Raw genomic sequence first — 15,835 nt, forward strand, 5'->3', positions numbered from 1 at the left:
AACTACTCAAACCTAGTCCTGTTTTTTGACTTGGATCGTAACACTTAACATTTTATATTGTTTTCAATTTAAATATATAGTTGAATCTTCAAAATATATCTATATCAATTAGAGATTTGAATTTCCTCGAATTAAAATGATAGAAAAATAATAATAAGAGAAAAACAAAACTGATAGAGCTAGTAAAGTAGAGATTTTATAATTTATGGATAGCCCATCATCGATGGTGTTAATAAATAACATCAGATTTTATACCAATAGAATAGAAACTGGATGCGAATATTATTAAAAACTTGAAGAAGAAATGTAAAATAAAAACTAAACTGAAAAAGAATAAATAAGTAATACAGCTGTTGTATTAAAATAATTTAGAAGACAGCTGGATTGAGACTTTTATTTATTATTTTATTTTAGTTTTTGGTCCACGTGCATTTCTTAATGGATACAGAACTTTTGTAACGTTATGTCACATAATATCACTATATCATTAATTCATTTCATAATCCTAAAATTACTCCTCACACAAATTTAATTATTTTTAAAACTATGATTCAAATATCCATAACTAACTCCATCCACCGCCTCTAATTTCTTACACATTATCGAATAAATACCCAACTTTGCTATATTTTAATCCCATCTGGGGGATGCTGGATGGTGGCTGGTGGCTGGTGGCTGAGCTTCAGCGTCTTTAGCATTTATTAGACGAGAATCCGACCAGGGAGTTGACCAGGTCATAGCTGACACGCATTCCCTGCTGTTGAAAGCTCCCTATTATGGAAAGCGACGACGTTGTCAATTTGAGAAACGCCAAGCAATAAGTTCCCGCCGTGTCCATTCGTATTAAGTAGTTTCTCGCCGGCAGCTGCAGCAAGTTACCTTTTGACAATTCAAACGCCACCGTCGGCACCTGCACGTTCGACTGACCCGCCAGATTGTAACACGTGTCGAACGGTGATATCGCTCCCGCCGCTGTCAGGCTCCGCGCCCCTTGCACAAACGCTTCTCTCAATGATTCGTACACGTCAGTCGGCAACCGAGTTATAAACGTACCCGAGTCCACGATTATTCCCCCCATTCCCGACCCGTCGATTTCAAATCTCGTCGAAGAAATAGACAGCGCCTTCCCCCCCACGCTCATTCCGGTCACCTGCACGTACCGGTACGAGTCGATTCGGTTGTTTTTCAGAAGTGGGGTAGTGATCGAGTCACTGGGTCGCGCCGAGTCGAATTCCAGAGTGGAGGACGAGTCCGAGTCGCGGTCGACGAGGCAGTAGGAAAACGACGACGCTTTAAGTTGGGAGGAGAGGGAAAGAGCCCCACCGCCGAGGCCGATCAAACCGGCGGCTCCGACGAAGAGGCCTTTATTGTCGTGGCCACAGCCGATTGGGAGATTGGGGATGGATTTGGAATTTCCGAAGGTCAGCGTCTCGGTGGCGAAATCACCGGTGGTGAACGAACCGTCGCCGTACCAGACTTGGTACACGCACGTGCCGGATTGACATCCGGGTCTGTTGAGGGATTGACATTGCTGCGAATCGCAAGACAGGGGTCTGTAAGAGGACGAGGATGTCGGGTTGAATATCGGGTCGGTTTGTGGGTAACAGGTATTTCCAATACTACAGGGCAGGCACTGTAGCCAAGTGATGTCACTGCCGGTGTCGGGCACCAAATAGAACGATTGAGCCGGCTGCCCGACAGCAATCCGTGCAAAATACTCCCCACTCCCCTGACTCTGCCCAGAAACAACAGGGGCGGTTAAGGAGTTGGGGCGGACCGCATCACCAGCCAAAGCCAGATTAAGATTCCGATTAAGGGATTGAACACGGGCGGCATCACGGGCGAGTCGAGCTCGGACCAAGCTCTCGTAGTCCTTGTAATTATGCTTATGAATGGCGAGTCGGGAGTGCAGCGACAGAGACAGAGAGGAATTTGAAAGGTGATGGGAGTGAAATTGAGGAGGGGTGATGGAGAGGGCGTTCTGAGCTCGGTTAGAGGAAGCGGAGACATCGAAGACGGTGGTGGTTTCCGTGAAAACGCGGGCGAGAGAAGAAGAGAAAAGAAGGGAATTGAGGATTGCGGTGAAGAGGAAAGCGGAGAAAATGGGTTTATTGTTGTTCATGTTGAGACTGATAGGCATTGAGGAGCTTATAGAAGCAAAGGGGCTTGGAGGGCTTTTATAGAGAATGGAGAAGGTGGGTGTGATCGACTTCTCACGTTCATGGCGGATGCCCTTAATTATTCTCTAATTTATTCCCCCACTTACACTTCAAACTCCTCTCTTCAACTACCTTATCAATTCTTTTATTTTTCATAATACTTTCTTTTTTATAAATAATAATATAATTCCAATGTGAACCCAATTTAATTACTCAAATATTATTCTTTTTGTTAGAATAAAAAATATAACTATACGCAATGAACTGAGCTAAGCTGACTGTGAGTATTTAGTAATATATTATTATTTGTACATAAATTATTGGAAAAGACTGTAATTTTGCATGATTTTGCCAACTGCATGCCAAAGTTTGCAGTGCTAATTCTATTGGCTCCGGATTTAAGCCTTCATTTAAGCAGAGTTAACACGACACGTGGCCGCTGCTGATTCGTCTAACTCATTTTCATACAATTAAAAAACATATCCTTTTTCATAACATTTTCCAAAAAATTTTTAAAATAAAGAATTTGCTTTTATATGAGGAATCAATTATTAATAGAATAAAAACATTAATCCACAGAGGTTATTAATGGGTAATTCTATCCATCCATATTTGTTTACGGTTTAAATATTTCCAATCTTTGTCACTTTTCATTTTTTAAAATAATAAATTGAATAATAAAGGAAAAGACCTTTAAACGGAACTCCGACGGAAAAAAGCTCGAAATAAACATTTGGCATTAATTGATGCCAAATATTTTATATTTAACAATATTCTAATGTGTTGTTATATTTTTATGGCGTTAATAATTATAGAAGGATTTATCAAATTTAGGATTAACGAAATCTACATATATGCTCGTTTGTGACGAAATGTCGACAACCTCTCGGTAAGAAAAATATTCCATTGTTATATATCATATGTTGTTGGTCGTTAAGTTTTAACCTAGTTTATTTTTATTTATTTTTTTTTTAATTTAAAATTTTAAGAATATTAATAAAATCCCATCTCTTATTCCAACTAATTCATCTTAAATGCCATAGGCTTAAATGTATTAATTAATGATCTAAACCCGCTTTAAATCAATATAATTTATATATTGTTTTAAGAACTATTGCAAGGAAGCATTAAATGTATGGTGTGAATGTGTGAGTGAAGGAGTAGTAAAGGTTCAAAGTATACATGAATTTGTTTTCGTGTGGCAAATGAAACAAAAAGCATGTGTGAAAGAGCGGAAATTGAAGGATTGGTTGGCGCCAAAGGAAGAGATAAGGTGCATACCCTGCCTAACAACAACTGCAAACATACTTTTCAATCAACCATCAACATTATTATTATTATTATTATTACAACATGTGATCCCGATGACACATTAATAAACTGAGACCATAATTGAACGAGAGCAATTCTGAGATTAGGATGACTGAAAGTCACTCCCTGTAATATCAAGATGCACATTCTTTTATAAACACACAGTTAAAATTTGAATCAATTTTTATATTGAGTGACCTTCTGAATTTTTTTTTAAGATACATGCGAGTGAGAACAAAAAAACGTGCTAGAATGACTTATATTGTTTTGCGAGGATATATGCATGCATGGATTGAACATATGGGTCGAGGTTGGTTGTTTTTTTTTTTAATTGTTTCAATAATAATTATTAAGTTTTTATAATATCACACACAAAAAAGAATTATAATATAAAATTATTATTGGATCCTGAATTATTGGGTAAAGGAAACGTACATCTTCGCATTAGGTCAAAAAGATGGATAATCTCATGTCAGTAACTATAAAAGAAAAAGGGCAACTTTATTTTAACATTAAAATAATAATAATAATAATTAAAATATAACCATTTTATTTTTATTTTGTTTTTAGCATTTATAAATTTTCTCTCTATTACTTTCCAATTTAAAATTTTGTAAATATAATCATTTTGTGTATTTTTTTTTTTTTAGAATTAAAATATTATCAGCTTGGGATGACTTGGAGGAGCTTCCATCTAAAAGGCAGTATTGAGAGCAACATGTTACATGATCATTTACCTAATTTATCACTTTTTAATTTTTTCAATATATTTATTTTGTGTGTGTGTGTGACGATCATAAAGATAAAGATAAAGATTTTTTTTTTTTTTTTTAAAAAGAATAAAATAAATAAAATTAGGAGTTGATGATAAAGAGAAGTCATTTGGATTTGTGGGTGAAATTGAATGGAATGGATACCCTTTCATCGAAGTTGCTCCATGGTTCATATGATGATTCCGACGCTCATGGACGACGACAACCTCCACATGGGTCACTCCCCACGTACCCAAATCGCTAATCTTTATAATTAATGTGAAGATTTGGAACGCCTAAATCTCAGAAGGAACGCTTCCTGATCTGAAGCAAGCGTTCACATGTAACCATAAGAAAATGTAGGGAACTGAAAGGAAGAAGACGAAGGAATTAAATTTGAATTTGAAAACTCATCTTCATACCATCACGAAATTTCAATTTGTAAACATTTTCAGTCCACGATATGAATCCATAATTCTTTCTGGGCTAAAAAATAGTATTGGGCCACCGTCCAATTTTGTCGGATGAAAAATTGGGCCTCTATTAACCTATGGCCACAACGGAGGTTCCGCGCTTATCCGCGAATCATTTCTGTGTTATTTCCCTCGAGTTGCTTGTTCTTCCACAGACGAGGTATCGGCTAGCTATTGTCATCGATTTGGGCTCCCACATTTGCAAGCTGGTATTGCCGGAGAAGATGTCCCCTAGGCTGTTTTTAACTCTGTAAGCATTCCTGGATTTCATACGTTCTGTATCTATACACTACTAACTCGAGCTTATTGGCTACATGCTTGCGGCTTTGATTTTATGAACTGTTCGAGTGTCCGATGTTGTGTGATGGTGAGATGTATATGTTGAATTGCTTAGGACGTTGAAGTTCTTTCGATTTTGGATGTTTCGTTTAGAATTGCTTGCAAATTCTAGAATGCTGCACTAGAAAACTACTTACAAAACGCCTTCAAATAGAAAAGAATGAGAAAGAGGATAGTTAAAGAAGAATTTGCAAAAGCTAATGTAGCATTTAAGCTGTACAAAAGACCAGAAGCTAGACAAAGTAGACTTATCCTAAATAGTTCTCTTATTTCTTTCTAGCCATATGCCCCCACCGAAGGACGCAAGAAGACAATTCTTTGGCCTTTCCTTGCAATTTCCACCCACTTGAGAGCTTCAAACAGCCATCCATCCACTTGCCTACGGAGACAAATTAACTCCAGGACCCTATCCGGCCTTTTTCAAGCTTGTCTTTGACACTTGTGTTGCCTCGTTCTCTCGAACTTTGTGTATGTCTTGATTTAGCTTCAATGCACACTCTTGGTGTGTTGGATGATGCACCCAGTCGCATCATGACACTTCTCAATCTTGACCAAAATATGATAGGGATGGGTACCATTTGAGGGTCACCCCTTGTCTCTCTTGCATGTGGGGTCACGACCTACTTCCTTTTAGTGAGGTTGTCACACTCTCCCCACTTAACTGACTTTCTCTGAAGCACAATCGTTATCGTCAATTGTGACGCTGAGCACTCCTTATGATGATTTGCCCTTTCCTTACTATACTTTCTTTTAGTGAGGTTGTGACACTCTCTCCACTTAACTAGTCATCGTCCTCAATGACTTTTTCTAAAGCAAAATATCGTTATCGTCAATTGTGACACTGGGCACTCCTTATGATGATTTGCCCTTTCCTTACTTAGTTGCTATAATTTCTTCATATATTGTTAAGTGAGGTTGTGACACTCTCCCCACTTAACTAGTCATCATCCTTGATGACTTTCTCTGAGGCACAATTATTATCGTCAATTGTAACACCGAGCACTAGATAGTCCTTATGATGGTTTGCCCTTTCCTTACTTAGTTGCTAGAATTTCTTCTTGCTCTAAAGAAGGGGTGACATCTTTTGTGTATGATGCCTCGATTCTGTGTGTGCCATATCTATATAATGATTAAACATAATAATAGTGCACCCATGATTACAAGGAAATGTTGTGCAAAATATGGGAATAGCAATTGGGGAAGCTCTTATGGCTTTGCTTTGAGTTTCCCTAAAAGGCCTAGTACCAATGGAAATATTATTCCTCACTTATAAACTCACGATCTTCCACTAAATTAACCAATGTGGGACTCACTCCCAATAATCCTCAACACAATTCACATATAACATATTGTCCTATTTAGATTTTTCCTTTCGAGCTTTCCCTCAAAGTTTTAGAGGTTTCCATACCCTTATAAAGAATGATTCTTCATGATTCTTCTCCTTCCCAATAGATGTGGGATCTCACAATCCACTCTTCTTCGGGGCCCAGCTGTTGGATCGGTATGGCAACCCTAGAGGGGGGGTGAATAGGGTTTTAACGATAAAAGTGTTTAAACTTGATTAATTTTTCTAATGATAAAACTTTTTACAAATAAGTAGAAGATGATAATTACTAAAACAAAATAATTCAAGTCAAAACAATAATCAAGTAGAACATGCAATAAACATAATAATAATCTTGAAATTAAATAGGAAAGAGTTAGAGAAAATGACACCGTAGTTTTATAGTGGTTCGGTCAAACTCGACCTACTCCACTCCCCAAGCGCCTCTTGGGAATTTGAATAAAAAAACTTTTCCGACTCTTTCCACGGATCAGAGCCAAACCGGTACACCGCTCTTTTTACGAGTTCAAGAGCAAACTCAATCCTTTCAACGACGCAGGATCAAACCGATACAAGTATTTGAGTTTGATAATAACACACCACAACTCTCTCAAAGAGTAGATTTACAATTTGGGATACTGACAACTATTTCCTCACAATATAATAATAATTCCTCTCAAGAATAAGATGAAAAGAAATAAACTTGTAAGCTTGGAGAGAGCAATAAACAATGGAGACTTTGAACAAATGAGGATTGAAGAATGTATGTAAGTTGTGTATTTTAAAAATGTGGGGAAGATGAGTTTATATAGAGGAGAAAAGTGGCAAAATGTAGGATTGAATATTGACCATTGGATTGTGTTAGGAATAATGGAAGGTGGAGATTAAAAGTAATTAAGTAAGAAAATTTTCTAAATTCATTTATTTCAAAATTTTAATATAATAGTAATATAATATAATAATAATAAAAAGTTATGTGAGTAACGGTAAAATGTAATTCAAAATTTATTATAAATATAATAATATAATAATAATAAAAATGATGTGAGTAACTACCAAAATTTTAAAATATAATAATATAATAATATAATATAGTAATAATAAAATTCGATGTGAGTAACGGTTATATTCAAATTTATATTTGTAAAAATAATTTTATTTAGAAATGTAATAATAAGAAAAACTCCACCATGTGTTACTCTTCCAATATTATAAATGTCATACTTTGATATATTTTGATTTGTCCATCATTTTGATTTTGTTGCCACATCATCACGTCGGGTATGTTGTCTCGACTCTAATTTCTTCGTTTTAGCTCTGATTTGAGTAATTGAAAAGTTGTTGTAATCGTTATTCCCGACCTTATACTGTGGACAGTTCAAAAAACTGAAAATAGTTAATAATTAAAAGTAGGTTTGTTATCATCAAAACATCAATAATTAATTCATTGAAATTAATTAATGTGAGATCAAGGGCCAATAAGCCAACAATCTCCCCCTTTTTGATGATGACAAATCATTTAAAGAAAAATTCATAAAAACCAATAATACAACATCCATGTAATAATATCACTACATACTAATATATTATCATAAATTTCACTCAAGAGCATATTCTCCCTTATATTAATGCCTCAAGAAATTATGAAACACCAAGTAAATGATTCATAAATTATAAAATAACAAATTTAGAACATATTTTTCTTAATTTTCTCCCCCTTTGTAATCATCAAAATGAACAATTGAAAGAGAATGCATTTAATAATGACATAATGGCTCCCCCTAAAAACATGCATTCAAAAATTATAAAATTCAAGATATATCACAACGAATAATACCAAGCTCAAGCCTATTTTTGCAAAAAATTTCTTCATTCAATGGCTTGGTGAAAATATCGGCCAGTTGATTATTAGAGTTTACAAAATCAAGAATAATATGTCCATTTTGCACATGCTCTCTAATAAAATGATGTCTAATGTCAATATGTTTAGTTCTAGAATGATGAATAGGATTTTTAGTTAAATTAATAGCACTTGTATTATCACAAAATATAGGCACACTATGAAACTTTAATCCAAAATCACAAAGAGTTTGTTTCATCCAAAGAATTTGAGCACAGCAACTAGCAACCGCAATATATTCCGCTTCGGTAGTAGATAAGGCAACCGAATTTTGCTTTTTACTAAACCAAGAAACTAAGGAACTACCAAGAAATTGACAAGTTCCACTAGTACTTTTACGATCAAGTAAGCTTCCGGCAAAATCTGCATCAGAATATCCTACCAATTTAAATTCAACATTTCTAGGATACCACAATCCTAGATCAATAGTTCCAAGCAAATATTTAAATATTCTCTTAACGGCATGTAAATGAGATTCCTTAGGACAAGATTGAAATCTAGCACAAAGACATACACTAAACATAATATCGGGTCTACTAGCGGTCAAGTAAAGTAAAGATCCAATCATACCTCGATAAGCTTTAATATCCACACTTTTACCTTTTTCATCCTTGTCAAGCTTAGTGGATGTGCTCATGGGAGTTCTTGCAATCTTACCTCCATTGAACTTGAATCTTTTGAGCAAATCTTTAGTGTATTTCTCTTGATTGATGAAGATACCATTCTTGAGTTGTTTGATTTGAAGTCCAAGAAAGAAACTGAGTTCTCCCATCATACTCATCTCAAACTCACTATGCATACATTTAGAAAATTCTTCACATAAAGAAGGATTAGTAGAACCAAATATGATATCATCCACATATATTTGCACTAATAGCATATCGTTTTCTTTAATCTTAATAAAGAGTGTAGTGTCGAGTTTGCCCATTTTAAAATCATTCCCAATAAGAAAATTACTAAGTCTATCATACCAAGCTCTTGGAGCTTGTTTTAAGCCATAAAGAGCCTTTTTCAACTTATAGACATGATGAGGAAATTCTACATTTTCAAATCCGGGAGGTTGTTCTACATAAACTTCCTCCATAATATAACCATTCAAAAATGCACTTTTCACATCCATTTGATATAATACAAAATTTTTGTAAGAAGCAAAAGCAAGTAACATTCTAATAGCTTCTAATCTAGCAACGGGTGCAAAAGTTTCTTCATAATCTATGCCTTCCTCTTGACAATAACCTTGAGCTACAAGCCTAGCTTTATTTCTAATGATATTCCCATTTTCATCCATTTTATTTCTAAAAACCCATTTGGTTCCAATAATAGAAGTATTAGATGGCCTATGGACTAATTCCCAAACTTTGTTCCTTTCAAATTGATTTAGCTCTTCTTGCATGGCTAAAATCCAAAACTCATCATTTTCGGCATCCTTAAGACTTTTTGGTTCAATTTGAGAAACAAAAGCAAGATTATTAAATAAATTAATAGAAGAGCGAGTTTTCACACCTTGTTCGAGATCACCAAGAATCAAGTCCTTGGGATGAGACAAGGCATACCTCCATTCTTTTGGCATTGATGAAGAACCTTCTTCCTTTAAGCTCATCTCTTCTTTACTCGTAACAATTTCTTTGCCGTTGTCACTAACGAGTAAATCTCCAAAATTTCTTTCTAAATCATCACTACAAATAGACTCATTAGAAATATTATTGCAAGATTCATCAAATACCACATGCATAGATTCTTCAATAACTAAAGTTCTCTTATTGAAAATTCTATAAGCTTTACTAGTAGATGAATAGCCAAGAAAAATACCAATATCCGTTTTTGAATCAAACTTTCCAAGCTTTTCTTTGTTGTTCAAAATAAAACATTTACAACCAAAAACTTTGAAATACCCAACATTTGGAATTTTGTTATGCCAGAGTTCATAAGGAGTTTTATTTAATGAAGGTCTAATTAAAACTCTATTTAAAATATAACAAGCGGTATTAACAGCTTCCGCCCAAAAATATTTAGGTAAATCATACTCATTTAACATTGATCTAGCAAATTCTTGTAAAGTACGATTTTTCCTTTCAACCACACCGTTTTGTTGAGGAGTCCTTGGAGAGGAGAAGTCATGAGAAAAACCATTATCTTCACAAAATTTTTCAAAGGCAACACTGTTAAATTCTCCCCCATGGTCACTCCTAATTTTAGTAATTAAAAACCCTTTTTCATTTTGAACTCTTTTTACAAAATTAGCAAATCTTTTCAAAACATCATTTTTATGTTTTATCATCAAAACCCAAGTAAATCTTGAAAAATCATCCACTATCACAAAAGCATAATAATTTCCTCCATAACTAGCTATTTTAGAAGGGCCAAATAAGTCTATATGGAGTAGTTGAAGAGGTCTAGTAGTAGAAATCATATTTTTAGATTTGAAAGAAGACTTAGTTTGCTTACCCATTTGACAAGCGTCACAAATTTTATCTTTTTCAAATTTAAGTTGAGGGAGACCTCTCACTAATGAATTTTTTGAAATATTTGAAATCAAGTACATACTAGCATGTCCTAGTCTTCTATGCCATAGCCAAGAGTTATCAAGCAAAACCGAAAGACATTTATCATTTGTAGGACAATCATTCAAATCAATAGTATACACATTATCGTCTCTATTTCCTACAAACAAAACTTTTCTATCACTAGCATTTTCAATTATGCAATTATTCTTATCAAATACAACTCTAAAACCTTTATCACATAATTGACTAATGCTAAGTAAGTCATGCTTTAAACCATCAACTAACAATACATTTTTAATGAGAGTACAAGAGTCATTACCTATAGTACCCTTACCAATTATTTTACCCTTCTTGTTATCACCAAAGGTTACTAAGCCACCATCCTTCTTGGAAAGATTGACAAACTTGGATGGATTACCCGTCATGTGTCTTGAGCAACCACTATCCAAGTACCACTTATTTTTCTTGGAGGCTTTCAAACAAACCTAAAAACAAAGATATTCAAAATTGACCTTTTGGTACCCATACTTGTTTGGGTCCTAGAAAGTTAGTATTCACAAATTTAGGAATCCATTTCATATTTGCATTCATATTAAAGACATTGTATTTAGATAAGTAACAAGAATAATCTTTATGTCCAAACTTACCACACGAGAAACAAACGACATTATGCAAGAATTTATTTCTTGGACTAAATTTGTGTATTCTATTTTTATTCGAAAAATTATTTTCTAAAACATTGTTAAACTTTGTATTTTGAGAAACTTTTCTTCCTAAATGAATATTTTGAGAATTTTTCAATTTAAAGCACTTAGGTCTAATATGACCTTCAACACCACAATAATGACATATAGGCACAAATCTAGATTTATCATACTTAGATACAAATTTACATGTGTTAGATTTAGGCAAGATAGGGGATGCTTTAACAAAGATTGTTTTAGAACTTGAAGGTGTAGAACATTCATCAATATAGCCTAATCCTCTTTTATCACCATATGACTTACCTCCTTCAAGTATTTTATCTAATTTTTGAGCACCTATTGTTAACATTTTAATAGATTCCTTAGCCCTACCAAGTTCTTGCAAATTATTTGATTCATTCTCTTTGAGCAATTTAATTAATTTATCTTTTTCACCACAATCATGCTCAAGAGTCTTGACTTTATCAATTAATGCATTTTTCTCATCACAATCAAATACATGCTTTTCACAAGGTACATCAATTTTAACAATATTATGATCCTTCTCCTTCAAGCAAGAAATTTCATTTAGCAAAGACTTATTTTCAATAATTGAAGTCTTATATTTCTTTTTAAGCACAACATACTTTGAACTAAGTTTTTCTAAATCAATTGTCATCTCATCAACAAGTTTAAATAATTCATGATAAGAAAGAGATTCAAGAGTTACCTCATCTTCTTGTTCATCTTCTTGTTCATCCTCTTTGTCACTATGAGCCATGAAGCAAAAATTTGCAACTTCTTCATCACTTCCACTTGCACTTTCATCACTATCATCCCAAGTAGCCTTCATTGCTTTCTTCTTGGATTTCTTAGATGATTTGAGGAGAGGACAATCCGTTCTTATATGACCCGGCTTTTTACATTCATAACATATTACCTCATCGTTTTTGCTCTTTTCACCTTTTGACTCTTTTTGATTTGTGAAATGTTTTTTTAATTGTTTCTTCCTTTTAATAAAATTTTTATACTTACGTGTGAAGTAGGCGACATCATCTTCATCAAGGACGTCCTCATCTTCAGAGTCAACTTTGATGGATTTTAGGGCTATACTTTTCTTCTTTTTGGATTCTTCTTCCATGTGCCCGTTCATGGTAATCTCATGTGTCATGAGAGAACCAATGAGTTCATCCAAAGGAAGCTTTGTGAGATCCTTTGCTTCTTGAATCGCCGTCACTTTTGCCTCCCAACTTTTAGGCAGAGACCTAAGAATTTTTCTTACATTTTCGGAGGTAGAATATACTTTTCCAAGATTTTTCAAAGCATTTAAAATATTAGTAAATCTAGTAAACATATCACCAATAGGTTCATTTTCCTCCATTTTAAATAGTTCATAATTATGAACTAACATGCTAATTTTTGTTTCTTTAACTTGATTGGTTCCCTCATGAGTTACTTCAAGAGTTTTCCAAATTTCATATGCCGAAGAACACATACATACTCTATTAAATTCATCATTACTTAAGGCACAATACAGACAATTGATAGCACTAGCATTCAAAGAACATTTTTTCATATCATGCTCATCAAATTCATTTTCTAATTTAGGCACCTCAATATTATTAACAATTTTTATTGGAATGTAAGGACCATTACTAACATTTAACCACAATTGATAATCAACGGATTGCAAATAAATTTTCATCCTAGCTTTCCAACATGTATAATTTGTTCCATCAAAATAAGGTGGCCTAGAAGTTGATTGTCCTTCACTAAAACCATTTTTAACACGTAGGTTTGCCATAAGCTCGAACAATAAAGTTTAGATAAAAAATCTATAGGAGCAACCTGCTCTGATACCAATTGTTGGATCGGTATGGCAACCCTAGAGGGGGGGTGAATAGGGTTTTAACGATAAAAGTGTTTAAACTTGATTAATTTTTCTAATGATAAAACTTTTTACAAATAAGTAGAAGATGATAATTACTAAAACAAAATAATTCAAGTCAAAACAATAATCAAGTAGAACATGCAATAAACATAATAATAATCTTGAAATTAAATAGGAAAGAGTTAGAGAAAATGACACCGTAGTTTTATAGTGGTTCGGTCAAACTCGACCTACTCCACTCCCCAAGCGCCTCTTGGGAATTTGAATAAAGAACTTTTCCGACTCTTTCCACGGATCAGAGCCAAACCGGTACACCGCTCTTTTTACGAGTTCAAGAGCAAACTCAATCCTTTCAACGACGCAGGATCAAACCGATACAAGTATTTGAGTTTGATAATAACACACCACAACTCTCTCAAAGAGTAGATTTACAATTTGGGATACTGACAACTATTTCCTCACAATATAATAATAATCCCTCTCAAGAATAAGATGAAAAGAAATAAACTTGTAAGCTTGGAGAGAGCAATAAACAATGGAGACTTTGAACAAATGAGGATTGAAGAATGTATGTAAGTTGTATATTTTAAAAATGTGGGGAAGATGAGTTTATATAGAGGAGAAAAGTGGCAAAATGTAGGATTGAATATTGACCATTGGATTGTGTTAGGAATAATGGAAGGTGGAGATTAAAAGTAATTAAGTAAGAAAATTTTCTAAATTCATTTATTTCAAAATTTTAATATAATAGTAATATAATATAATAATAATAAAAAGTTATGTGAGTAACGGTAAAATGTAATTCAAAATTTATTATAAATATAATAATATAATAATAATAAAAATGATGTGAGTAACTACCAAAATTTTAAAATATAATAATATAATAATATAATATAGTAATAATAAAATTCGATGTGAGTAACGGTTATATTCAAATTTATATTTGTAAAAATAATTTTATTTAGAAATGTAATAATAAGAAAAACTCCACCATGTGTTACTCTTCCAATATTATAAATGTCATACTTTGATATATTTTGATTTGTCCATCATTTTGATTTTGTTGCCACATCATCACGTCGGGTATGTTGTCTCGACTCTAATTTCTTCGTTTTAGCTCTGATTTGAGTAATTGAAAAGTTGTTGTAATCGTTATTCCCGACCTTATACTGTGGACAGTTCAAAAAACTGAAAATAGTTAATAATTAAAAGTAGGTTTGTTATCATCAAAACATCAATAATTAATTCATTGAAATTAATTAATGTGAGATCAAGGGCCAATAAGCCAACAATATCCCCCTTTTTGATGATGACAAATCATTTAAAGAAAAATTCATAAAAACCAATAATACAACATCCATGTAATAATATCACTACATACTAATATATTATCATAAATTTCACTCAAGAGCATATTCTCCCTTATATTAATGCCTCAAGAAATTATGAAACACCAAGTAAATGATTCATAAATTATAAAATAACAAATTTAGAACATATTTTTCTTAATTTTCTCCCCCTTTGTAATCATCAAAATGAACAATTGAAAGAGAATGCATTTAATAATGACATAATGGCTCCCCCTAAAAACATGCATTCAAAAATTATAAAATTCAAGATATATCACAACGAATAATACCAAGCTCAAGCCTATTTTTGCAAAAAATTTCTTCATTCAATGGCTTGGTGAAAATGTCGGCCAGTTGATTATTAGAGTTTACAAAATCAAGAATAATATGTCCATTTTGCACATGCTCTCTAATAAAATGATGTCTAATGTCAATATGTTTAGTTCTAGAATGATGAATAGGATTTTTAGTTAAATTAATAGCACTTGTATTATCACAAAATATAGGCACACTATGAAACTTTAATCCAAAATCACAAAGAGTTTGTTTCATCCAAAGAATTTGAGCACAGCAACTAGCAACCGCAATATATTCCGCTTCGGTAGTAGATAAGGCAACCGAATTTTGCTTTTTACTAAACCAAGAAACTAAGGAACTACCAAGAAATTGACAAGTTCCACTAGTACTTTTACGATCAAGTAAGCTTCCGGCAAAATCCGCATCAGAATATCCTACCAATTTAAATTCAACATTTCTAGGATACCACAATCCTAGATCAATAGTTCCAAGCAAATATTTAAATATTCTCTTAACGGCATGTAAATGAGATTCCTTAGGACAAGATTGAAATCTAGCACAAAGACATACACTAAACATAATATCGGGTCTACTAGCGGTCAAGTAAAGTAAAGATCCAATCATACCTCGATAAGCTTTAATATCCACACTTTTACCTTTTTTTATCCTTGTCAAGCTTAGTGGATGTGCTCATGGGAGTTCTTGCAATCTTACCTCCATTGAACTTGAATCTTTTGAGCAAATCTTTAGTGTATTTCTCTTGATTGATGAAGATACCATTCTTGAGTTGTTTGATTTGAAGTCCAAGAAAGAAACTGAGTTCTCCCATCATACTCATCTCAAACTCACT

The 15,835-nt window shown here is 33.5% G+C and overlaps 1 protein-coding gene across 1 annotated transcript; it reads right to left on the reverse strand.

Annotated features, from left to right (window-relative positions):
• Positions 1 to 500: 500 nt before the first annotated feature.
• On the reverse strand, positions 501 to 2,211 carry LOC111499769 (protein ASPARTIC PROTEASE IN GUARD CELL 1-like). Its single transcript, XM_023151447.1, has one exon. It carries the CDS (start codon positions 2,138 to 2,140, stop codon positions 692 to 694), a length of 1,449 nt encoding a protein of 482 aa, XP_023007215.1. The 5' UTR covers positions 2,141 to 2,211; the 3' UTR covers positions 501 to 691.
• Positions 2,212 to 15,835: the final 13,624 nt, after the last annotated feature.

The sequence above is a fragment of the Cucurbita maxima genome, unplaced genomic scaffold, assembly GCF_002738345.1.
Source record: "Cucurbita maxima cultivar Rimu unplaced genomic scaffold, Cmax_1.0 Cma_Scf00002, whole genome shotgun sequence".
Taxonomy (NCBI): domain Eukaryota; kingdom Viridiplantae; phylum Streptophyta; class Magnoliopsida; order Cucurbitales; family Cucurbitaceae; genus Cucurbita; species Cucurbita maxima.